The sequence below is a fragment of the Erinaceus europaeus genome, chromosome 2, assembly GCF_950295315.1.
Source record: "Erinaceus europaeus chromosome 2, mEriEur2.1, whole genome shotgun sequence".
NCBI classification, from domain to species: domain Eukaryota; kingdom Metazoa; phylum Chordata; class Mammalia; order Eulipotyphla; family Erinaceidae; genus Erinaceus; species Erinaceus europaeus.
Window position 1 is genome coordinate 93,550,397 of NC_080163.1, and position 27,476 is coordinate 93,577,872.

The 27,476-nt window shown below is 37.3% G+C and overlaps 1 protein-coding gene across 3 annotated transcripts in view; it reads right to left on the minus strand.

The window, feature by feature from the left end:
- Positions 1–27,476, minus strand: part of NEK1 (NIMA related kinase 1) — a 127,232-nt gene that overhangs the window by 39,216 nt on the left and 60,540 nt on the right. For 2 of the 3 annotated variants that reach the window (XM_060184303.1, XM_060184295.1), the window contains 6 exons: positions 26,954–27,111; positions 21,182–21,284; positions 12,692–12,775; positions 12,190–12,273; positions 11,525–11,599; positions 10,433–10,528 (listed from right to left, as the gene is read on the minus strand). In XM_060184303.1, coding sequence (XP_060040286.1) covers positions 10,433–10,528; positions 11,525–11,599; positions 12,190–12,273; positions 12,692–12,775; positions 21,182–21,284; positions 26,954–27,111 — 600 coding nt within the window. The remainder of the gene's footprint in view (positions 1–10,432; positions 10,529–11,524; positions 11,600–12,189; positions 12,274–12,691; positions 12,776–21,181; positions 21,285–26,953; positions 27,112–27,476) is intronic. The other variant, XM_060184308.1, reaches the window with a different exon arrangement.

Genomic DNA, 27,476 nt, shown 5'->3' on the forward strand with positions numbered 1-27,476 from the left:
AAAACTATTAATAAGATAAAAGGTAATTTACAGTAACTATTGTGATGTGACAGCTTCATTATAACCCATGGTAACCCACTTCACTAAATTATTAGTAGAGTCGAACTTATACTTTCTGTGAAAACATTATGGATATATTACTTATAACTAGATGGTTAAGGTTAGACATTGTTAACTAGATCTCAAGATAGAAGGTAATAATGTATTGTTAAGCCGTTAAAAGAAAAAAACATTAAATTATGTATGGCCTTAATTCAGAAAGGTGATCAAATATGACAAAACAACATTAACCAAATTAAGAAACATAATTTCATAGAAAACAAAATACAAAAAGTGAAAAACTGCCTAGATAGGTCTAGAATACAGATCTTTTTTATAAACAACAATTTTAAAAATTCAATTACAAGTTAGAAAAAATTTTCAATAAGCATACAAAATTGACCTGAAAATTTCATTAAGTCAGCTTAAAAAAAAAAAAAAAACTTCTTTAATAGTGTTCTTACAGTAATTTTCTTACCAGGCTCTCAAATTCAAGACTTCTTTTTGTTTTGTCTACATTTTCACAAGAAGTTTTTTAGTTATTACTGTAAAGCTGCTTCTGTTTTACCTGCTAGTTTTTACAACTTGCTGAAAAATTAAGCAGTGCCACCAAATGACAAAACTCAAAATTCTGCCAGTTAAGTAAGATACAAACACATAAAGCTATCAATTTATCTACTCTTCAAGATAAATAAAATACAAATACACTTTCATGTCTGTATGAGGAATGATAATCAAGGACTTACTATAAGGAAAATATTATTAAACAGTCTGGTTTCATATTTCGAAATATAGGACAAGCTCACACATAATTTTATAGAACCTCAAGAAATGTCATGAATATTACTTTTACATTGATGAGAGGAGGGTAACAAAGAGGGAAAAATAGCTTCCAGGAGTTGTGGATTGGTAGTGCAGGCACCGAGCCCCAGCAATAACCCTGGAGGCAAAACAAAACAAAACAAAACAAAAAAGTAACATGAAAACAGAGGGAAATCTACCAAAAGAACAGAAACTAAGATAGATATTTCAATATAGGAGTAAGAAGAATTGTTTGGGTCTAATGTAGCATTTCATCAGGTTGTCTTAGTGAAATGAATAAAGCCCAACTTCAAACCCCATGATGTTCTTTCTGTTCAAACTTCAAACCCTAGGAGAAAAGACAAGTGGTCTCCTATTGTAGGTTATCTGCCTGTCTCTCAGCTGAAAAAGTCCAGGACACCTTGATTGAGTCTTACCAAAAGGGCTTAGTAACATTCCTCCAAATGAAAATGAGTTGCTTGTCAGCTGGCTTCAAAAACCAGATTTGCTACTACAGTTTAATGCTGTGACTGTACAAATATTTCTGAAGAAACAGGAAATACAGTGTTGTACCATATTAGAAATGACTATCATTACTACAATCATTAAATGTATCATTTTTGTGTACTTGGAATTACCTAAGATCTGCCATTAAAAGAGCGTCAATGGGGGCCAGCCAGGCAGTGGTGCATCTGGCAAAGCATACATATTACCAAGTGCAATGGCTCAGGTTCAAGTCCTTGGTCCTACCTACATGGGGGAAGCCAGGCAGTGGTGCATCTGGCAAAGCATACATATTACCAAGTGCAATGGCTCAGGTTCAAGTCCTTGGTCCTACCTACATGGGGGAAGCTTCACGAGAAGCAAAGCAGTACTGCAGGTATTCCTCTGTCTCTTTCCATATCTATTTCCCCCTTAAACCCTCAATTTCTGTGTCTACCAAAGAAGGGATGGGGGAGAGGGGAGAGAGGAAGGGGGAGAGAGTGAATACAGAGGGGAAAAAATACACTTGTTTACACAGCTTAGGCTAGACCCTCGACTTTAGAGGAATTAGTGCCACAGAATGGAAATTCATACTCTGGGTCTCAGGATAGTTGTTTGTTAAACTCTAAGGGAGACTTTAGACTGGTTTGTATAAGTATTTTTGTGAATGCTTTCAAAAGTGTATGGGTGCTGGGAAGACAGCAGAGTGGTTATGCAAAAGACTTTTATGCCTAAGGTTTTGAGGTCTCAGATTCAATATTTAGTACCATCCTAAACCAGAGCTGACCAGAACAAAGGAAAGGGGAGAAATAGATGAATGGCTAAGGAAGTTATGGTACATATACACAAATGGAGTACTATGTAGCTAGTAAAAACACAATCATACATACAGAAGACATGAGAAAACTCCAAAACATATTTCTGATAAAACTAGAAATGGGGAGTCGGGCTGTAGCGCAGCGGGTTAAGCGCAGGTGGCGCAAAGCACAAGGACTGGCATAAGGATCCCGGTTCGAACCCTGGCTCCCCACCTGCAGGGGAGTTGCTTCACAGGCGGTGAAGCAGGTCTGCAGGTGTCTATCTTTCTCTCCTCCTCTCTGTCTTCCCCTCCTCTCTCCATTTCTCTCTGTCCTATCCAACAACAACAACAACAATAATAACTACAACAATAAAACAACAAGGGCAACAAAAGGGAATAAATAAAATAAATATAAAAAAATTAAAATAAAATAAAATAACTAGAAATAAAACAACACTACCTTATTGTTTTACCATATAGAACAGAGAAACAATAGGAGTCTTTTTATAAAAGATAAGCAATAAAACATCATCCCTATTTCATTTTAATACTGTCTTTCAAATTTTGGCTAATGCAATAGGTATAAAATTATAACAAAATGCATAATCTAAAGAAAACAGGGGCAATTATGGTGTGGTGTTGTTAAAATTCGTAGGCTCTAGCTGGGCGGGCTAGGTTCACGGGCGGGTAACAGAGACGCGGAGACAACGGCTGGGCAGGGAAGCTGTATTTCTTTATTCAGGAACAACGATTCATAAACTAATCACCAAACAGAACTCTGCTGTCTCTTTGAGGCGGCACAAGCACTCTCTCTTTCTCTGGAACTCTGGCGGGGTCCCTAGGGGCGGGGCCAAGCGGGCCCACGAAATTAACTGGACTGATCTAATTCTCTTGGCGGGGAGAACTACCCAATGTAAAGCATACAACAATTCCCCCTTTTCTTTTAACTAAATGGCTACAGTATCAAGGTTGTGGGGTGAACAGAAACATATATCATATAGGCATTTTAAAAAAAGAAACTGGCACAAACATGGAGAAACATGCAAGCAAATAACAAGAACCAGTGTGTTGCCAAGGGAAGGCCTGAGGGGGCCATATCTGCCTCTGTGGGCTAAACTTTATCAGCTTAAAAAAAACATTTCTTGCCTCTGGGGGGCGTACCTGTCTCTACGGACATTTGTATAGGGGTGGGGAACGGCCTAGAGTCCCAAAGGCAGCTGGCTGCAATTTACTTACTATGAAACAAAACTTGTTATTAGCATATCTACTGCACGATCCAACGTTTCTAATAGAGAAGGAATTTGAGACTTTTACATATCAACAACATCTTTTAACCTTTTGTTACACCCATTCAAGATGGAGACACACCCTAGGTGTGGGCCGGAGAGGAAACCTCAGGCATGAGAATAATTAGCATAGCCATTGTGCAATCTACCATTTCTAATAGAGAAGGTAATGGAGAGTTTTACACATCAACAAGTCTATTTAACCTTTTGTTTAGACCAACTTAGTTAAAATATATTGATTGTTAACTAATTTTTACCTCAGACTTTAAATGTAAGTTAATTTTTATCTTTATGAGAATTACGTTGAAAACCTTTTTCATTTAACTTTGACTAGTAAGAATTTAGCCTTAAAGCTACTGTTTACCAAACTTTAAACATACACATAAACATGGTCATTAATACACGAGGAGAGAAACCTTTGTTATGAAGACATGTCATTTTAAACACGAATTTAAATCTGTACTGTCTTAGTTGTTGGGGGGGGGGTTTCACCATCCGGAGGTGGCTTCCCGCGCAGCTTCACTTCTAGGAATTGCAGGTTGCGATCTCTGCACAAATCTCTGCGTACTCCAGCTTGTCTGCCTTCAGACCGGACTGGCGGCTGGAGATCTTGTGTGCCCAGTTTCGGCAGGGAGCCCGGGGGTCCGGGAGGCCCGGGATGGTTCCAGAATTTATAGCAAGAGGGCAGGCAGGCCAGTTTTGTAGAAGGCGTGGACCTAGGTGCCCAGGGGTGGCGGCCATGATAGGCCGCCGCGGCCCTGCCCCATGGCCCTGCCATGTCTGCTGCCCTGTTCGCAGTGGCCGAGCAGCGTGAAGGGATCACGCGTCCATGCCCTGTGCCACGCGGTGGAGAGCCAGCTCCTGTGGGCTGGCCTCGGGCTCTTGCATGTTGGCCTCGGGCTCCAGGGGCTCTTGTGTGCTGGCGTCGGCCTCCTGTGGGCTGCGGGGCTGCGGGGCTGCGGGGCTGCGGGGCTGCGGGCACGGTGCGCGGGGTTGTCTGGGCGCAGCCGGCTGGCTGGCTGTTTAACCAGGTGGAAACAGCAGCTCCGCGCCTCGCCTCCCTCCCGCTGGCTCTTCCCACTGGCTGTTCTGAGTTCGCCCGAGCGAGTGGAAACCACAGAGTGGTCCAGAGATAAATGTTCCAGAAACAGCAAAACAGTCTCGTGAAGAAAGAGCAGAGGCCTTTGGAGATCTCTTCACAAGCAGAAGAGAAGGCCATAGTGCATAGGTAGCCAAATTGTCTTTACTTATCTGAGAGATGCGCAGGTCAGGTCCACGTGGGCGCCATTTGTTGTTAAAATTCGTAGGCTCTAGCTGGGCGGGCTAGGTTCACGGGTGGGTAACAGAGACGCGGAGACAACGGCTGGGCAGGGAAGCTGTATTTCTTTATTCAGGAACAACGATTCATAAACTAATCACCAAACAGAACTCTGCTGTCTCTTTGTGGCGGCACAAGCACTCTCTCTTTCTCTGGAACTCTGGCGGGGTCCCTAGGGGCGGGACCAAGCGGGCCCGCGAAATTAACTGGACTGATCTAATTCTCTTGGCGGGGGAGAACTACCCAATGTAAAGCATACAACAGTGTGGTGCATAAGAATAAAGATTTTTAACACAGGACAGACCCTGGTTTAAATCCCTGTTCAACATTCACTGCATATACACTACCACCTAATTGGTCAACACTTTCCATATCCACTTTGTAACACAGCAGTAAATGTACTAAAGGAGTAATGGACTAAAATGTTTCTCAGAGTGAAAGACCTATCTTCCTGATAGGGCACCATACTTATCATGCATACAGCCCAGATATAAGCCCTAGCAAACCACACTGGGGAGAAGCATTTATGCTGGGATGTTTGTCTGTCTGTCTTATTCTACATATTGAAAAAGTAGGTCAGAGCAGTGTAACCACACATGCTAGAGACTGTGGCAATAACTAAAAAAATAACAGTGATAAGTGACTGGATATAGTCCATGAATAAAACAAATTGGATTCACACCTCAAAACAATCCCCTCAAAAACTACCATATACATCATCCTTAAGTATGAAAGAGGCAAAGAAATAGAAGAAGAGCAGGGAAAAGAAAAAGAGAGGAAGAATGAGAAGAAAATCTTAAAAAGCAGACAAAATTATACTGCTGATATACTACATATCAAGAGACACAAGATAATTAACTAGATTGAGGCTAAGAATTATCATCTAGGGGAGTCGGGCAGTAGCACAGCGGGTTAAGCGCATGTGGCGTAAAGTGCAAGGACCGGATTAAAGATCTGGGTTTAAGCCCCAGCTCCCCACCTGCAGGGGAGACACCTTCACAGGCGGTGAAGCAGGTCTGCAGATGTCTCTCTGTCTCTCTTACTCTGTATCTCCCCCTTCTCTCTCAATTTCTCTCTGTCTCTATCCAATAACAAATAAATAAAAGGATTTTTTAAAAGTACCTTTTATAAAAAAAGAAAAGAATTATCATCTAAATCAGAAGTACTACAGTCCCCAACTTCAAACAATGCAACAAAGCAAGAGTAATTAAAAATATGGTATTAGAACAAGAGCAAGCACTCAGACCAATGGGACACAGGTCAGAAACAAAGTTGTCCCTGATACATTAAATGTTTTAAATAAAACATATTTAATAAAAATATTAGTAATAAAAATAATAAGACATATGTAATAAAAATTAAAATTTTCAGAATCTCAGGCACTAGAGACTTTTACATTATTACTATGCTATATCCCTACCCAATAATAAAAGTTGTCAACAGAATTCAAAAATAAGTCCACACAATTTGGAAGTCAAAGGAGTCAAAATCATCCCATCTTTTCACAAATTGGACATCCACATGTAGAAAAATGAAAGGAGAATAATACTTAATGCTGTACCTACACAAAAAACTAATTCAAAAATGGATTAAAGACTTGGATATTGGATCTGAAACAAAAAAATGCACAGAAGAAAACAAAGGTAAAACACTTCAGGACCTTAACATCAAAGATATATTTGGAGGCTCAACCACACTAGCAGATGAAATGGAAGCAAGAATCTATCAGATTAAAAAGCTTCTACCCAGCAAATGAAACTTCCACAAGGGTAAAGAGGCAAACTAGCACTGGGTAAAGACATTTGCACAACACACATCTGACAAGGGATTAGTATAGAAAATATACAGAGAAATGCTACAAAGTCAACAACAGAAAAACTAAGTGACCCAGTAAAATAGTGGGCAATTGATGTCTCTTCACCTGAGCCCTTACCCTGTTATACTGCCTCTGTTGGTCTTATCTCAATCAACGCTACCTGTGCCACCATGCCCAATCATGCTGCCACTGCCTTTTTTTCTGTAGATTGTCTCCAGAGACACCAAGCCTAATGAAGACACCATAAATTCTCTAATCAAGTATTTTTTTACCTAGGCCTAGAAATCTTGATCTCCTACCCGTTTCACTTCCCTCATTGACTCTAACCAACCAGCTATACAAGAGGTAGTAAAATTTACTCTTTCATCTTTAGTTTTAATTTTTTCCTTTTTTTTAACTGGGGATATTAGTGATTTACAGAAGACACAGTTGTTGATATATGCATAAAATTTCTCAGTTTCCTGCGTTTGGCAAAGGACAGCCCCTCAACATTAAGTTGGAGGACTCGAAGAGCAGGACCAACAGCTTGAAAGCTGTCAGGAGCTGCTTGTTGCTGGCTTTGAAAGTGACTGGGATCCATGTGGATTCAGTCGGCTAGGAAGGATCGTCAGTTTCCCCAATGAATGAGTACTCACGAGATGCACCACGGGAAGGTCGATCCAATGCATCCCCTGCAAAACACTCTCACTCCCAGCCTAGGTCCTCCTCCACTATCATGCACCAGGACCTGACCTCTCACCCCACACCAGCATCCTTTACCAAGTTTTACTTTGTTTTCCCTTTCTCTTCTTCTCAGCTTCTGTCCATGAATGAGATTATTACATATTCACCCTTCTCTTTCAGGCTTATCTCACTTAATATGATTTCTTCATGCCCCATCCTATATAACTCTCTTATAACAGGGCATCAACATTATTGCCATCCCTTGCCAAGCTTTAGAAGAAGCACTGTATACAACTGGCAAAGAGCCATATGGCCATATAAATCAAGTAAAGGGCAACAGTTGTCCCTATGGCAACCTTTATTAGAATTATCAAATTAGTAAATGAGAAAAAAAAAAGAAAAAAACTTGAGGTTAACTTAGATCTCACTAAAATCCTAGGTCTATTTCCCCTCTAACTCAAGGCCAGAGTTTGTAAACCTTGTACTAGCGTGGATACAACAAATGACATACAAAGGGAGTTGGGCAGTAGTACAGCGGGTTAAACGCACGTGGCACAAAGCACGAGGACTGGAGTAAGGATCCTGGTTTGAGCCCCCAGCTTCCCACCTGCAGGGGAGGCGCTTCACAGGCAGTGAAGCAGGTCTGCAGGTGACTATCTTTCTCGCCCCATCTTCTCCTCCTCTCTCCATTTCCCTCTGTCCTATCCAACAACGACGACATCAATAACAACAATAACTACAACAATAAAAAAAAGGCAACAAAAGGAAATAAATAAATTTTAAAAAAATGTCATGCAAGGCCCTAACAACTGGGAGGAAGTCTAAGCTTGTCAGACAAAGAAAGGACAATAAAACCTGAAAAAGGGAAAGAGACCAGTTCACTTAATGTTGACCATTTGGCCAATACTAGGCCACCTCATCCATCGCCTAGGGATGATGGAATTTCAAGGAATTTCTGGACTTCCCTATAGATACTATGGGCCTAGTCAGAGGACTAGGTGCCCTCTCTTTGCCATCACTGGTCATTGCCATCACGAATGTCATCATAAGCCCTTTGGTGTCCCTCTCCAGGACCTTACCCTCCAATATAAACTAGCAATGGTAAGGACTGCTCCACTCTCTAAAGGGAGGCTGGGTCATCCTACTCTGTCACTTAAGGATACCTGGTCCTGTAATGTGTACAGCCTAAAATGTTCCCAAATGTGACAATGGGCTGTGAGCTCAGAGTGGCAGGGGCCTAGAAAATATACAGACTCCTGTGCTAAATATAAATATACACTGGCCCTGGGCCAGACCAATGCAATAAAAAATTAATTACATTTATATATATTTTTTCAACTTTGGATACCACTCTCTGCCCTAACCCAGATTTCAAGTTCTTTTTTTTTTATTCATTTTTTATTGTTATCTTTATGTATTTATGGAATAGAGACAGTCAGAAATCGAGTGGAATGGAGAGACAGAGAGGGAAAGAGACAGAAAGACACCTGCAACCCTGCTTTACCTCTTGCAAAGCTTTCCTCCTGCAGGTGGGGACGGGGGGCTTGAACATAGGTTCTTGCACATTGCAACATATGCACTCAACCAGGTGCGCCACCACCCAGCCCCCAGATTGCAAGTTCTATTCTCCATTCTGACACCATTCTCCCAGACAGCATTATCACCTTCATATTAACTATCAAATTCAAGCAAAGATTACTAAAGTCTTGGGCTCCTAGGAACATACCTAACATAGACATCCTAGAGTCTTTCCATCCTATTTTCATTTGCTCTATTCTTACTCATTGATTCCTATTTATATATTTTATCTTGCTTTGTATCTTATTGCCTTTCAGCCACCAAGTTACATGTGCTACTATGATTTCATTGTGAACTCTCTAGGTGATGTGCCTACCAACATGTCCCAGAACTGCACCTCTTCAGAACCCTACCATTCTCAGGAAAGACAGAAACAGGCTGTAGATACAGATCAACAGGCCAGTATTCATGTCCAGTGGGAAAGCTATTATAGAAACCAGAACTGCTTTCCTTCTGTACCCCCAAAAGAATTTTGGTTCATATTCCCAGGGGTGATGTTAGGAAAAGATGAGCTCTGAACCCTAATTTCACTGGGACCTGGAACATTTGTGACTAGGAATCTTTTGTTTTTTATAACCATCATTAAGAGGGAAGAGAATCTGGAAACAACCAAGGAAGTCAAGCACTAGTTTTCTTATTTGAGAAGGAAAATCATATCTATGACTTTGGGAGAACTATAGCAGTTTCTGCTGAAGGGGTGTAGGGGCAAAGAATTCTGGTGGTAGAAATGGTGTGGAATTATACTCCTACTGTCTTATAATTTGTAAATCACTAAAAAAAAAAAAAAATGGGGGCAAAACATCCAAATGGACAGTTCTCTAAAGAAGACATTCATAAAGTCCACAAACATTTTTTAAAAAATGCTCCACATCACTTATTTCTTAGAGAAATGTGAATTAAAACCAGAATGAGATGCCACCTCACACCTATGAGAATGGATGACATCAGAGAGGGAACAAGTATTGGCAAATATATGGAAAAAAAAGAATTACGGTATAATGTTGATGGGAATAAAAACTGGTACAGCCCTTATAGAAAAAATATGGACAGTCCTTAAACAAATTAAAATGTAATTGCCTTTTGATGAAATAATACCACTCCTAGACACATACTTATAGAATATGAAAAGGATATATACATCTCTATGACCAAAGCTGTACCAGTCACAATAGTTAAAATATGGAAGCAACCTAAATGCCCATCCACAGATGACTAAATGAAGTTATGAGAATGAAATAAGAAAAAAGTTATTTGGATATATATTCAATGAAGTATTACTCTATAATCAGAAAATGATATTAAATGATATGGTACAAAACAGATGAAGCTGGAGGTAATTGTAGGTGTAGTGACTCACACACACATACAGCCATGAAACTATAACCCAATAAATCTCATAATTTTGTAAACTACTATTAAATTATTAATAATAAAAATTTATTTTAAAAAATGAGCTAAGTAGCCTAGGAATATGCTGAGTGTTAGAGCACAGGACCTGCATTTGAGAGACCCTAGATTTAATACCTACTGCTACCTATGCCACAGCATTGTTCTGGTCTCTGTCTACTGTGGTATGGTAAGGTAAAGTAAAGTAAACAAATAAATAATCTTTAAAGAAACAAAAAAAAAAGAAAATGAACTAGTCTTACATGCTCTTCCCATACTTTGTTTTCTCTCTCATATGCTTCCTTTCTTTTTCGTTCTAATTGTTCTTTCAAGATAGCAGCACGTGTATTTGCTTGGGCCTGAAAAAAAAAAATTGTTCATTAGAAGAATGGCATAGTTTTTTTTTAAAGGTTTATAAATATTTTTACCTATCAGTCAAAATAGATTGTGTGTGTGTGTTTCTTGAATAAAAATGTAAGTCTACTCTTTACCTCCAGTACTTATGCCAGGTTTCAACATAGCACATTGCTTCATTAAATATTTACTGAATGAAAATAAAAGCAAGTAAATTTTAATGGTTATATGTAAAAATTTAAACTATCATTATACATGAGGGTCATTTACCTTATCAGAAAAGGATAATCATATTGTTCATATTTAAGGTTTTCTTTCTTGTTTGCTTGCTTTGTTGTTTTTTTTTTGCCACCAAGGTTATCTCTTGGTTTCAGTACATTCACAACTCCACAGCTACCAGTGGCAATTCTTGTTTGATAGAGGTTGAATGACAGAGAGAGAAGGAGAGATACCACAGCACCATTTTATTGCTGTTAAAGCTTCCCCACTGCTGGTATTCCCTTGTGGTGGCCAGGGGAATCAAACCCACATCTTTATGCATGGTAACAAGTACACTCTACTGGATGAGCCACTTCCTAGTCCCCACATTTTTTTCTTTTTAAAGTCATCTGTGGTAGTTTCATGTATTCACTGTTGGGTTACATCAAATTATTATCTATACATATTATTACGTAAGAAGAGAAAAACACCATGTTTTCAGAAACTAAAAAGCAAGGACTGAATGGGAAAGAAAAATTAAGACAAGAGAATACTGTAATTTAAGCATGCAAGATGTAACAATACAATTTTCCCAAGACTTCAAGTTTTTTCTAAGAAAATCTTCATCTTTTAATTTATAGCACTAGCCAGTGAAATAGCTCACTTGAACACTGTGCTGCTTTGCTATGTACACAAGCCAGGGGAGCAAAGCCTCCACTGTACTGAAGGAAGCTTTGATGCTGTGACCTTTTTCACTCTGTCCAGTGGGAGGGAGGGGAAGCTTTCAGAGTTCTAATCTATACCTTAAATATTTCAATTTTTTTACGTCTCATGTCAGCCTCTTCAATCCCTTGTCCTTCAGAACTATCAGCTTCTTTCTACAAATAAATAGATAACAAAAAAGAACAATTTCAGTAAATGTGAAGCTCTGAGGAAGGGAATATGAATAAACTGATAGCTAAAAGAGAAGATTATTCAAAATTACTCATTTTTCACTTACAGCTGCAAGTGGACCATCTATAGCTATTAATTCTTGGACAAAGGAAAAAAGATAAATGATAAAGATTTTATGTCCACAGACACTAATGGTTCCCTCTTAGAATTCTTCCACAACAAAAACTATCAATTTTAAAATCACAAAAATATTACATACCTTATCCTTACTAGTGGTTTTCTGGTCTTCGGCCTTCGCTTATCTTTATTAGTTTTTCAATTTCTATTAGTGTCATAGTATGCTTTATCTTTTAAAAGTTTATCATTATTACTATTTTGAAGGACTGCATATAACTTAAATGGTAGAAGAATCATCAGAACGGAAGTTCTAAATAAGGTAGGGCAAGTGAGATAGCTCTCTAGGGAGCATGCCTATTTTGCCATGCATGTTTCCCAGTTTTGAGCCCTGGCCCCCACTACACTGGGGAAAGTTCTTAATCAATTACATTTTTCAAAATTTGTGAATTAATCCTACCTTTTCACCACGAAGTTTTGCTCTGATTTGTTGGCGCTCATTGAAATTCTGCAATCTTATCTGTCTCAGTCTTGCCAGATAAACCTACAAGGAAAAAGTATATTTTAAGTTAAAACAAATGGTCAGTGTTCTCATTGCTAATTGTTTTTATTTAAGGGAAAGTGTTAATCTGAATACATGAAATAAAAAGCTCTGAAATCCAGTTAATGGAAGTGTAATATTAGCTTTCAAGTGCTTAATTTAGATCAACTTACTTCTGAAAAGAAATGAATTAAAATTATAAATTTTTAATTTTATCAAAAGAAAAGAAATTGAACTCAGAATACAGAATAATACAGAATACAGTTATGGGACAAAATTATAGTATGTCAGTCAAAATATATTAACAAGTCCCTATACAAAAGCCTTAAATAATTGTTAAGAATTTAAACCATGCAAGAACAGAAGGCAATAAACTCAAAAATGGCTATGTGACAGAGGTAGCGAACATGCGGAAGCATACCTCTTCCTCTTTGTCTCTTGGTTTCCCTCCTCTTGAAGAGCTGGACCTGCCTCCATACATAGCTGCCAGGTTTTGCAGGATTCCCTGTTTATCATTTAATGTACTAAGTTTAAAGAATGACTAAGGCTATGTCAGCACCTTACTTAGGAATATACAGGTGCCTTTTTTTTCCTTTGGTAAATACTGATAATTCCTAGTTGATTAACTAATATTTATCTACTGGCATGTCCTATATACCAACTTAACCAATATATTTAGTGAGAACAGAAAGGAGTAGTTAAACAGAAAACATAATTATTTGAAGCAGAAACCAGTTATGTTTTTATTAGCCATTTAAGTAAACATCTTTTTAAAACTGCTGTGTAGATTAAACCCCCCCAATAAAACTTTTTCCTTTACACAGGACCAGTCCATTTCTACACGGTTGCTTACATATTGCACACATTACACACAATGAAAAATATTAACGCTCACACCCTTTGCACTCAGAAACATTCTGTTAGCACTGAATTTTAACTCATTTTTAAAACAAAGGTTAATATAAACATGGAGTTATATCCTTATTTAGAAATTTCAAAATGCTTCAAGGAATTATCAAATTGTCTATTTTCTTTTTCTTTAGCACACAAATACGCTTCACGATACTCACAAAGTCTCAGTATAACATTCCCTTGTCTGATGTCTTTTTATTAGCTTATTAAAGCCTATTTTATACATTCATCAGCTCCATTTGTCACTTCTCAACTACTTTTAATCCACTATAACCTGATTTCTGACCCCACTATGACACTGAAAATTTTGTCAGTTAATGACAATCCAAATAGATGCTTTTGAACAAATTTCATAATTAGCATTTTTACTAAGGTTAATTTAAACTAAATCCACTACATTTACATATGCATTTTATTCTTTCATAGAAAATATATCAATAGTAAAACTAACTCATATAGTCATAAAAATATATTCATTGTACAACTCACTCATCATTGTAAAATTTCTAACTCTACTCATTTCTCAAAATGCTAAATCTACTCATCTTCCAAAATGTAAATCAAACACTTCATTCCTAGAAAAACTTGCCCAAGACTTCTCTGATGAGAATTATCCTCTTCAATAAGACACAAAATATGCTTTTTGTCTACTTTATAACTGAATTTTTTGCGTCATTAGATGATGAGTTTTAGTGATTCTTTATATGTTCTAAATATAAGTCATTTGTTGAACACAGTTTTTTTGTGTGTGTTTTACACAAAATTTCTGAGTGTGCATTTTGCCTCTTATTCCTATTAATGAAGTCTTTTGGAGAACAAGTTTCTCTATGTCCCAACATTTTCTTCTTTTTTCTAGAAGATATACAATAAAATGTTTTGAAGTTTTAAATTAGTTTTCTTACAAGGTGTTAGGCTTGAGCCAAGGTTTATATATTTTTTTGCCTACAGATAGATTCATAATTTCTCTAGTAGTAGTACTGACGATATACCTCCCCTACTGAGTTGTTCTGGCTTCTTTGTCAAGTCTCAACTGAACATATTTATGTAGATCTATTCTGGCAGTCTCCATACTGTTAATATTATTCCAATGTGTCTATCATTCCACCAGTACTATACTGTTTTGATAATTGTAGCAATAAATAAACCTTAATATAAGAGTCACCACTTTATTTTTCAAAGTTATTTTGACTGTTTTAAGACATCTCTTTTTTTTGTTTTGTTTTTAGAATTTATTCATTCATAGGAAAGAACAGGAGGAAAGAACCAGATACCACTCTGGTACATGTGCTACTAGGAATGGAACTCGGGACCTCATGGTTGAGAATCCAATGCTTTATCCACTGTGCCACCTCCCAGACCACTTAAGGCATTTTCACTAAGATACTTATTTTATTTTTACCAGACCACTGCTCAGCTCTGGTTTATGGTGGTGCTAGGGATTGAACATGAAACTTCCAAGCCTCCAGCATGAGAGTCTCTTTGCATAATCATTATCTCCCCCTAAGGCATTTTTAAAACTTTTTTATTATCTTTATTTACTTATTAGATAGACAGCCAGAAATTGAGAGGGAAGAGGAGATAGAGAATGAGAAAGATAAAAAGACACCTGCAACACTGCTTTACCACTTGCAAAACTTTCCCCCCCCCCCGCAGGTGGGGACCAGGGGCTCAAACTCAGGTCCTTGTGCATTGTAACATGTGCACTCAACCAGATGGACCACCCTTTTTTTCTTAATAGATGTTTCTAATATTCTCTCTTCATCTTTGTTCTTTTGTCATTTTAATTATTATGTGTCTTAATGAGCTTAGATTTAGAGATATTTCTCTGAGAACTTTTAGAGCTTCCTGATCTGAAGGTTTATTTCTTTGTGGCTACTTCTGCTGTGGGTAAACAGAATAATTTGTTGCCCTACTTGGTGAATAGAGCTTGGATTGTCTACGGCTTTATTACTCTCATGGCTCAAACTGATAGATTACTTGCCCATGCTTCATTGTGGGACAGGGTTAGAAAGTTGGAACAGTGGGAGGCTGTGTCACTGCATACAGCTTAAACCATTTAACATGAACCTTGTGTAGAAGGGATCTGAATTCCACTTTAATAGAATTTAAGTAATTGAGAACATGCTTCTGTGTGTGTGTGTGTGTGTGTTATGTGCGTACATAATGTGTTTTGCCTTTGTATATGGTGAGTGTGTGCTGCAGGCATGAATACAGGACATAACATAGATAAAAAGGGAACTCAGGTAGTTGCATTATTACTACTCAAGTTGATGTCCCTAGTCACTTCACATTCTTTAAGTATTTGAAATCTGATTTTCACTGTTCTTCATGTTATAATTTTCAGACTACTTAAATGTATTTAGAGAGTAGGAGCAGTGAAAACTTAGTCTATGCCATCTTTTAACTGTGCCATGGTCATTTTTTTTTTTTTTTTAGTACCTACAGTAATCTATGACCAATATACTAAGATTCATCAGTTATATGCCATTGTTGTAAAGATGAAATGACGGAGTCAGGTGGTGGTGTATCTGGCTGAGTGCACAAGGGCCCAGGTTAGAGCCCACAGTCCCCACCTTCAAGGGGAAAGTTTCAAGAGTGAAGCAGCGCTGTAGGTGTCTCTCTGTTTCTCTTCCTCTTTATCTCCCCCTCCCCTCTCAATTTCTGACTCTCTCTATCCAATACATAAATAAAGATAATTAAAAAAAATTTTTTAAAGATGAAGCAGGATTTTTAGTTTTCCCATCAACCTCTCACCACCCCCCGACCGCCGCCTATCATATGGCAAGTTCCTAGCAACTTAGAATGTTATCATACATTGGAGAAATAATTTTTATCAAGTTAAAATGTGGTCACTCATATAGGCCCTAACCTAATATGGGAGTAAAAATCTGGAGATAGATTCACATACAGGAAGAATATCATATGAAATAAAGGAGATCAGAGTAAAGACTCTATCAATACATACCAAGGACTGTCAAAGGTTGCTACTTAGTCAACAGAATAAAAGAGAAGGAAACAAGATCTTCCTCACAGCTCTTAGGAAAAAAACAACCTTGTCGACAAAACTGATCTAAGATTCCCAGCCTCAAGAAATGTGAGATAATAAATTTCTGTTGATAAAGCCACTTAGTTTGTGGTATTTTGTTACAGAAACCCTAGTAGACTGAAACAGATATAATGCTGAATATTATATGTGTAGCATAGTAAGCTTTCAACAAATAGTTGCCACTATTACCTTAATTGTTGGTTTGTCTGCCTCCTTTACTGCTTATCTCAAATTCTCCTAATACAGAACTTAATATAATAAATAAATGTTTAATACTAAACAAATAAATAAAGTGTTTAACAAAATCAAAATCATTAGTTTAAGTAAGTAGAGAATGACTTGAGGTAGTAATACTTCAAGAGATATCAAATTACTTCGTTTTTAAATAAAATTCAGAAATTTTTACTGTTAAGTTATTCAATAGGAGAAAAAGTTCTTAGTTCAAAGTACACTGGAACCGATCTAAGTACTATCAGGGGATGGGCATTAGCGTACCTGGCTTAGTGTACACAGTAGCAAGCACAAGGACCCACAGAAAGATCTGGGTTTGAGCCCTCTAGTCCCTACATGCAGGGGGAAAGCTTCACAAGTGGTGGAGCAGGTCTGCAGGTGTCTCTCTGTCTCTCCCTCCCTTTTTATCTCCTCCTCCTCTCTCAATTTCTCTCTGTTCTTTCTAATAAAATGGAAAATCGGCCACCAGGATTCATAGTGCTGGCACCAAGCCCCAGCAATAACCCTGGAGGAAAAAAAAAAAAAAACACTGTCAGGAGAATTAATAATTATCATACACTGGTAGGAGCTTGCACATCTATATACTCAACTACATAAATGACTTTAATGTTCAAAAATGGACAAAATAGAAAAATATTGTTGATATGCATACATATAAAGGAAAAATGTATTTTTCAAAAGGATCTTTTTGAAGGTTGACCTTAAGCTCACAATTTAGTCTTAACTGTTTAAATGTATGTATTTATGTCATAATTTTTAAAAAATGTTTTAAATTTTTTTTTAATTTAGATTTAAAAAATTTAAAATTTCTTTAAATTTTAATTTAAAATTCCAAAAGAGGTCTGGTGGAGAGTGCTGTATGGAACCATTTCCCTATAATCTTATAATCTCTAAAACAATTATTAAATTACTAATAGAAATAAATTAATTAAAAAAACTTAAGGCCTACATTTATTACAATCTCTGTTTATGATTGCTTCTCTTTATTAGCAAAATAAAGATTTCAGGTATGGCTAAAGGATAAAGAGGTGCTAATATATGTATATTTTCAAAATTTATATACAGCTCATGAATATTGATTTTAACAATGGAAAAATACTTATTATATGCTGCCTCAAATCAATGATATTTATCTTTTTATAAGAATCAGTATTATTATACATACCCATCATTGTACTGTGCTATAGGTTTAGTTGTATGAACAGCTTAACAATTATAAGGTTGACTTGAGAAGCAAAAGTTGTCAATAACAACTTTTATGCATTAATGATTGACATAAAACTAGTCCCCACATATTTTTCCACCTCCTAATGCCAGTTTATATTCACATTCCTAACATTTGTATTAGATGTGCACTGTATTGTCAGACACTTAATAATTAGGGAAACAATTTAAACCATATCTAATACAAACTGACTGACAAAAGAAATCACAAAGCAGTGAAAATAGATCAACAGTAGAGCGTCAGACTTGTATAAGGTTCTAGGCAAGTTCCTGGCATTATATATATATGTTAAAGCTGAAGGGTCCTCTGGTCTGTCTCACACACTCTTCTCATGAAAATAATAGCCAAATCTTTAAAAAGAAAAATTAAAAATCTTACTAAAGATGAAAATTTTTATAAAGGTGGTAACAGTAATATCAGATAACTACTAGAATTACTGAAGAGCTTTTGTAAGAAAAAATCTGAGTCTTAGCAGCTGTTTAAAACTTTTCATTGATATAGTCTAGTAAGAATAAAGCACCAGTGGCTAGAAATGGACCTACCCTATGATCCTGCAATTCCACTCCTGGGGATAGATCCTAAGGAACCTAACACATTCATCCAAAAAGATCTGTATACACATATATTCTTAGCAGCACAATTTGTAATAGCCAAAACCTGGAAGCAACCCAGGTGTCCAACAACAGATGAGTGGCTGAGCAAGTTGTGGTATATATACACAGTGGAATACTACTCAGCTATAAAAAATGGTGACTTCACCATTTTCAGCCGATCTTGGATGGACCTTGAAAAATTCATGTTAAGTGAAATAAGTCAGAAACAGAAGGATGAATATGGGATGATCTCACTCTCAGGCAGAAGCTGAAAAACAAGATCAGAAGAGAAAACACAAGTAGAACCTGAACTAGAATTGGAGAACTGCACCAAAGTAAAAGACTCTGGGGTAGGTGTGTGGGGAGAATACAGATCCAAGAAGGATGACAGAGGACCGAGTGGGGGTTGTGTTATATGGAAAACTGGGAAATGTTATGCATGTACAAACTATTGTATTTACTGTCGAATGTAAAACATTAAGAAATAAAGAAATAAAAAAAAAAAAAGAATAAATCACTAGTATTAAAGCTTGAAGACTAAGGGAGATTCCATGAAAGAAAAATAACAGAAACATATCGCAGTATTTTTTAAGGGAATGTTGTATCTTATTACACTTGGTGATACATGAGAGACAGAGAGTGACACCACAGAGCTAGAGCTTCCCTCAATGGCACTCCCTTGTGGTGCCTGGGATTGAACCCAGTTTGCACATGGCAAGTCACACACTCTACAGATTAACTAACTCTCAATAACCCCCACCTCTCTCTCCCTCTATCCCTCCCTTTTTTTTTCTTTCCTTCTCTCTCTTTCTCTCTCTCTCAGCAGCAGATATGGGGGCCACATGCATCTGTAATTCCAGTGTTTTGGGTTGAATTTTTTTCTTTTTCTAGAAAGAGAAATATGAAAGGGAAGATAATACTTGACTGTTTAACTACCTGCAGTGCTTCCCCCAGTGCAATAGTAGCCTCTTATGATGTTGGGGCTGAAATCTGGGATCTCCTGCATGATAGAGTAAACACTGTCCTGGGTAAACTGTCTCTCAGGTCATAGGAATCCATATATATATATATATGTATTTTTTGTCATTCCCCTACTTCACTAGGTTTATATGCTCTGGAAATTATCCAGGTGTGAATATGATCAAGTTTATCCCATAATTATGTTATTAAATGTGGTAACTGCCATTAAAATAGATTAGCCAGTTAGCCAGACCTAATCACTTGAGCCCTTTAAAAATAGTTTATTTTGACTGGTTACAAAGGTGGTAGTTAGAAATTTCAACCACAGGTGTGATTTGCAGGAATTTCTTTTTTGCTGAAAGGAAGGGAACCACATGACAAATACATTCCAGTGGCCTCTCAGAGTTGAGCTACAGAAACAGAAGCTATTCAAAATGAAGCACAGAATAAAGACTAGAACATCAGGGAGACACTGAGATAGTGTTACATGATCTAATTATGGAAAATGAGCACCCTAGAAGAAAAAAGGAAAAGAACAGGAAAAAAAGAAATCTGAAGAGATAATGGCTGAGATGTTCCCAAATCTGACGAACACTATAAACTCACAGGTCTGAGCTCAAACAGCCCCAAGAAAATAAACATGGGTAAGTTTATCCACATCATAATAAAATCATATCCAGTAACAGAAATTTTTTAAAGAAAATTAAGAAAAACAAAACACAGTACACATACAGCAAGTCTTTGGGCAAGTCATTTTGTTCAATGTCATTTCCTTGTAATTATAGGAGAAAAAATCACAGTCAAAATGATAAGACAATTTATCTAGAGGTTATTTTAAAGTTACAATCCTAGGGACCTATCAATGGCATGGAGTGAGACTTTACTGTAGAAATAAAAGATAACAGCAGACTTCTTTGTCAGAAACAGGCTTGCAAGAATAAAAGTGAAGAGACATTTTTAAAGCAATGAAAGAAAAAAAAAAACCTTTTCACAAAATATTACTTATGAACTTGTAGTATATCAAAGTCTAATCAAAATATATTACTATATAATTGACCTATTCTATATATGAGCATGCTGTCTCATGAAGTGTTGAACTAATAGAAACAATCATTTATTTAGTCTGTGAGCAAAAGGGCAAAAGACATCTCTGCACATTCATCAGTTGGAACTCTTTTTTAAGAGTTTTAACTATTAAAATGATTATCTAAAACAGCATTTTCTTGGAGCCAAGTTTTAATTTAATTAACTAGCACAACTAAAGGCATTAATATAGCTTTAAAACTGTATTTTAGGAAATGCATCATTATACATATATTTATACAAATGTTTCTTTTCTGGAATTTTTTGTGACATAAAAGTGTTATAGGGAATCAGGCGGTAGCGCGGTGGGTTAAGCGCAGGTGGTGCAAAGCTCAAGAACCGGCGTAAGGATCCCAGTTCAAGCCTCCAGCTCCCCGCCTGCAGGGGAGTCGCTTCACAAGCAGTGAAGCAGGTCTGCAGGTGTCTTTCTCTCCACCTCTGTCTTCCCCTCTTCTCTCTATTTCTCTCTGTCCTATCCAACAATGATGACATCAATAATAACTACAATAATAAAACAACAAGGGCAACAAAAGGGAATAAATAAAAAAGATAATTTCTTTTAAAAAAAAGTATTATAAAGAATTTTGAGGGGAGGGTGGAACCTCAGTAATGTTATACTTCTATTCCTTTTCAAAAAAGTAGCTATGAACTTACTCTGATTAATCAGAGAAACAGTACAATTTCACCCTTGGTATAAAAGAGCAAAAGAGAGGTTAAATAAGCAAGTTAAATATATTGCCGATTTATATTCTGTAAATATGCAAATATGTGCAAAGGACTGTTTTCTTTCATACCTACCTTATCCTAGGCCTTCGTTTTGAATATTACTATGTTCAAAATCTTTAAAAAAAAAAATCATACCATATGTCCTTCAGCTCGTGCTTTATTTTGCATTGCTTCCCGTTTTCTCTGTAGGAATTCTTCCACCTGTTTAGCTCTTTCCACAGATATATGTCCCTTTTGCCTAAGAAATTTGAACAAATAGCATATTCAGAAATTCTGAACATTAAAAATTTCAAAAAATGTTTAATTATACTGACTCCAAATATTTTATTTGATTTGGAATATGAAGACTGATATGAAATGTTTGTAATGAAGAAATAGCTTCCTATGTGGTCAGAGAAATAGCTCACTGGCTAGAATGCCTGCATTGCCATGTGCATCACCAAGTTCAAACCTACATGGGAGATACTAAAGCAACAGAGGAAGTTTTGGTGCTATAGTGTCATACTCATTTCTCTATCTGAATAATGACAAAGGTATTCCAGAGCAATGAAATGGACACACATATACACAGAAAGTACATAATACACATCTACATATAAAAGTCTAAATATACCTGTCATTTTTTTTTTAATGCAGTGGCAAGGGAATGAAACAAAGGCCTCCCCTCCCAGTTTCTCTATATTTCTATCAAAAAACAAAAGGAAAAGGAAAAAAATAGCACTGTGATGCTCCATGTTGCCTCAGTTCACAGTTAAAAGACAGTTTTTTAGCCTAAACTCTAAAAAGATAAGGTATACTTGACATACTATGTCCCCTGTGATGTAGAGGTTTGTAGGTTATCCTTTTATTTATTTATTTTTAATATGAAAAATATAAGAACACCAACTTGAATAAAATATACTTTAATGATTATTGAACATTTTAAAGAAATTATTTATGAAAATTCATAAAAGTTTATTTAATAATTATTGATTTTTTTATGTGTTGAAAAGTAGGGAAAATAACACGGGAAAGATAAATATATTTTTGAAAGTATTAACAGAAATTTTCTGAAGTTAATTAGTGCAAAGTTCTTCTTTTATTGTATTATTGGAAAAATACGGTTTATAGGACAGTTGTCAAAACAAGAATACAGCCTCTCATTTCCCTAGGATAGGTGTGTGCATACCACTGCCACCATTCACCCGAGTTTTTCTCCATTTCTATCTGGCACTGGATACCAGGTATCTCCACCCCTTCCAACCACTTCCCAGCAAAATTAATTAATAATCACCAAGGTTACTTCTGGGGCTCAGTGCCTACAATATAAATCAACTGGTCATTTTTTTTTCTTTTTATTTTTTACCTTTCTTTCAATGTTATTGGATATGACAGAGAAAATTTGACAGGGAAGGAAGAGAGAGGAAGACAGACATTGGCAGTCCTGCTTAACTACTGATGAAGCATCCTCTTTGCAAATGGGTAGCAGAGGTTCAAACCCAGGTCCCCGTGCATGGTAATATCTGTGCTTAACTGGGTGCACAGCCCAACCCTCTGTGCCCCCAAATTCTTTATTTTGCTGCAATAAACTTTACTCAGTTCAAGTTTTACCTTATGCTTTTCTCCTTACTTATTTTCTACCTATGACTGAATTTCTTCAGTATTTGTTCTCCTTTATTTCACTTACTATAAGGAAAACTATGGGTAGTGCAGTAACTTTAACTTAACTAATCAATATATGTGTTAAATATGTGTGGAAACAGGGAGAATCATCAATTTTGATACAACAAGAGAAGATCTTTACATGCCATATGTCAGGCAAAGGCTAATAACCAAAGTATATACAGAACTCACAAAACTCAGCAATAGAAAACAAATGACCATATCCAATAATGGGGAAAGGATCTTCACAAGGACCTAGGTTCAAGTCCCAACTCCCCATGAGTGGCGAAGCAGGTCAGTAGGTGTCTCTTTTCCTCTGTCTCCCTCTTCCCTTTCAATTTCTGCCCTATCAAATAATATGGAGAGAGAAAAAAAAAAAAAGGAAAAAAATAGCTGCCAGGAGCTGTGGATTTACAGTATCAGCACTGAGTCCAAATGATGACCTTGGTGGCAATATATATATATATATATATATATATATATATATATATATATATATGATTTGTACTTTCATAAAAAATAAATCTCTGTGTGAATATGTTGCCATCCATTCTCAAAAATAAAAAAGGGGGGGCGAGCGGTAGCACAGCAGGTTAAGTGCACATGGTGTGAAGCACAAGGAAGGGCAGCATAAGGATCCAGGTTCCATTCCCGATTCCCTACTGCAGGGGGTTGCTTCACAAGCGATGACGCAGGTCTGCAGGTGTCTATCTTTCTCTCCCCCTCTGTCTTCCACTTCTCTTTCAATTTCTCTCTGTTCTATCCAACAACATCAGCAATAACAACAACAACAAAGGCAATAAAATGGGAAAAAAAGGCCTCCAGGAGCAGTGGATTTATAGAGTATATACCAACACCCAGGAATAGCCCTGGAAGCAATAAATAAATAAATAAACCACAAGTAATCAACACTTCAAGTACTTCATATTGTTAACATATTTAATCAACTATTTATTTATGTTCAACTATATTTCAATCATCTTTTACAACTGAGAGGGTCATAAAGATTTTGTAAGACCTGAAAGTATTCTCCTTAAAATGGCAAAGAAAAGACAATGAAATTAAATTTTTAAAAATGCTATTCTATCAATTTGTAGTCATATAAATCACTATTTAATAAATATGAGGGGGGAAAATTGATTGAATGTCTCAAACTTTTTAAAGCACAGACTGAGTCTTTTTAATACATAGGCTGAGTCTTTGATATGCTGACTCTCTTAAAAGTTTAGACCAGAGAGAACAGAAGCAACTGGTGGCACAGCTATAAACAAATAATGTCAAAGGACATAAATTATGGTGCTGTTGTGTATGATACAACAAATCCTAACAAAGGGATATTTCAAAGTTAACCCAACTGCCAAATAATGTGATTATAGCAATAACTATCTATGGCCTTCTTAAACCCTAAGACAGCAGGAACCTCCCACTTCCTCTATAGAACCTATATTTCCCCAGTCCTGGAACCTCTAGGGTGGGGCTCACTTTCCTGCATGCTTCTCTCAAGTCATACCAAATGATATTGTCCACCGGCAATCCTACCTAATCAATGCAAGGAGTAACAACACCTCAGCATGCTTCACTTCAGACTGTGTCCAGAGATGTCAGACGTGAAATGTCAACCCTTCAGCTTCATTACTTGGGTGAGACCTTTCCTTTCATAGTATTCTCTAATTCTATTCCAGGAGGTTCACATCCTAACAAAATCCCAAAACCTAGATATAGACCAGGTCCCATAAGATAGAGCATATGTTCACATGTATCCATAAATTAGAGCAAAACATATACCTGAAAGCAAAAGCACACAATAGTCTGCAGTGAGTCAGTATCAAGTTCATAAAGAAATAGTGTCTACAGGGAGTCAGGCAGTAGCACAGTGGGTTAAGCATATGTGGTGCAAAGCTCAAGGATCCGTTTAAGGATCCCGGTTCGAACTCTGGTATCCCATCTGCAGGGGAGTCGCTTCACAGGTGGTGAAGCAAGTCTGCAGGTGTCTATCATTCTCTCCTCTCTGTCTTCCCTTCCTCTCTCAATTTCTCTCTGTCCTATCCATCAACAAATGACATCAACAACAACAAAAATAACCACAACAAGACTACAACAACAAGGGCAACAAAAGGGGAAAAAAATGGCCTGCAGGAGCAGTGGATTCATGGTGCAGGCACTAAGCCCCAGCAATAACCCTGGAGGCAAAAAAAAAAAAAAAAAAGAAATAGTATCTATTTAGACTTAGATACCCTCCTCAGCTCCTCAGCTACTTCCTATTACAGTTCTCTCACTCACTCCAAAGCTAAGCTAATCAAACCAAGGACTGCAAAAGCTGAACAAGGGCAAGAGACTGGCATACTTTAACAATGACTCTTTAGTCACTATCAGGTCACCCTATCAGCTGGGGCCCTAACTGGGAAGTCCTGAGATTCTCAAATAGACATGATGGGCCTAGACCTCGAATAAATCCCTCTCTCAATTGTTACTGGTCATTTCTATCAGGAACAACACAATAGACCCCTTTGTGGGCCCCATAGGACCTTGCCCTCAACTTGGATCAACAATGGTAGAGAATATTCCATCCTCTGAAGGGAGGCTGGACAACATACTCTATGCTACACCTAAGGAGGATGGGTCCTGATATTGGGGCAGCTTGCAATGTTCCTAATCATGACCACAGAATGTGAGCTCAAATCTACAAGGATGCAGAGGTCACATAGGCTCCTAAACTGAATATGAGCCTAGATCACATCAAATCGATGGGGTTTACAGTCAACAATACTTATTCCCCTTTCCCATATTAGGGAGCTACTCTCTTCCGTGATCCAGCTTTCTGGTCCTTCTGCCAGCCGTATCATCTCCCTAGACAATAACTGGGATCCACCTGCATATCAGAGTTCAGGCTCGGAGAAAAAAAAAACAAAACACTAGAATAGCTACAGGCCCTTTGGAATATAACTAAAATATGCCTACTAGCTATCTACAAAACAGAGACCCCCTGCCCCAACTCTTCATCTGCACTATTCCAGACTTTAGGTCCATGACTGGTCAACAATTTGTTTGGCTTTGTATGTTAACTCTCTTGTCAACCACCAGGTTCCAGATGCTAGCATGATGCTGACCAGACTTCCCTAGACAAACAAGCCCACCAATGTGTCCTGGAGCTCTGCTTTCCCAGAGCCCTTCCCCACTAGGGAAGAAGAGAGGCAGGCTGGGAGTATGAATCGACCTGTCAACAACCATGTTCAGCAGGGAAGCAATTACAGAAGCCAGACCTTCCACCTTCTCCATCCCACAATGATCTTGGTTCCATACTCCCAGAGGGTTAAAGAATAGGAAAGGTATCAGGGGAAGGGATGGGATACGGAAGTCTGGTGGGGGGAATTGTGTGAAGTTGTACCATCCTATGGTTTTGTTAATGTTTACTGTTTTAAATAAAAAAAAATTTTAAATGCTATCCGAGCTTTCTTAACCAGAATGTTTTATATAAAGAATAGGGATATCTAAGAAAACACACATGAATACTTAACAAAAAGAAACTGTTGATACATAAATTTAAAACACTTATTTTCTAACAAATTAATTCAATGGGAGAAAAGTCTAATGAACAGAACCACAGAGCACCACAAATCACAGAAAAACACTAAAACAAGTAAAAACTGCAAAGAGAAAAGTGGAGTTGTGATGAGAAAAAGAAAGGTAAAAAAAAAGTGTATTTTGGAGATTTGCATCAAATCTGAGACCATTTAAACATAGCCTCCTTTATTTAAAGCAAATAGATGAGTTACAACCATGTGTTTATTGAAAGTTATCACATCTTCCTTTAAATAATATATTTAGCATATAGCATATAAATAAGCTATAGAAATAAGGCTGTGTAGAAGAGATAAAAGTTTATCACATGTAATCAAGGGGCAAATTGCTCCTGAAGAAACTGCTACATCCAGAAAGTCCAAAAAAAAAAAGTTTATATAATCAACACAGAAAACATCCATGAAGTGTATGCACTAAGCTATGCATGATATGAAAGAACTCATACACAGGGATGGCTTTATGGATTATTATAGTATAACCTGTTTGCATTGCCTGGTAAGACATGGCCTTCAATCTTTTCAAACTTTCTCTAGTAGCAGCAGCATCAGGGTTATGATGATGACTTGTAGCCCCTTTAGGAAGTCTTGTAGCTTAAGTGGTATCACTCTGTAGACTAAGGATGCACAATGACTTGCATAATTTTCTCTGAAGAAAAGCATAAACAACCTTTAGAGAAAACAGCTGTACCTTTCATAAAATCTTCGACCATGCATTTCTCCTTTCCACTTAGCTTCGTTATTTTCTCTTTGTTGCTGCATTTGGTCAAAAATAGCATGATAATGTTCATACTGTCCTCGAGGAGAGAAAGGTGGAGCCACAGATCCTCCACTGATAAAAAAGGGAGCCTAGGAATTAAACAAAGAACTCTCACAAGTTTTTCTCATAGAACCTAAAGGCCTGAATTATCTTCCAATGAAAAAAATTAGAACACCAGAGTTTTCAAAAAAGTAACCATCTACCCCACCAATGTGTCCTGGAACTCCGATTCCCCAGAACCCCACCCCACTAGGGAAAGAGAGAGGCAGGCTGGGAGTATGGATTGACCAGTCATTGCCCATGTTCAACGGGGCAGCAATTACAGAAGCCAGACCTTCCACCTTCTGCATCAAACAATGACCTTGGGTCCATACTCCCAGAGGGTTAAAGAATAGGAAAGCTATCAAGGGAGGGGATGGGATATGGAGTTCTGGTGGTGGGAACTGTGTGGAGT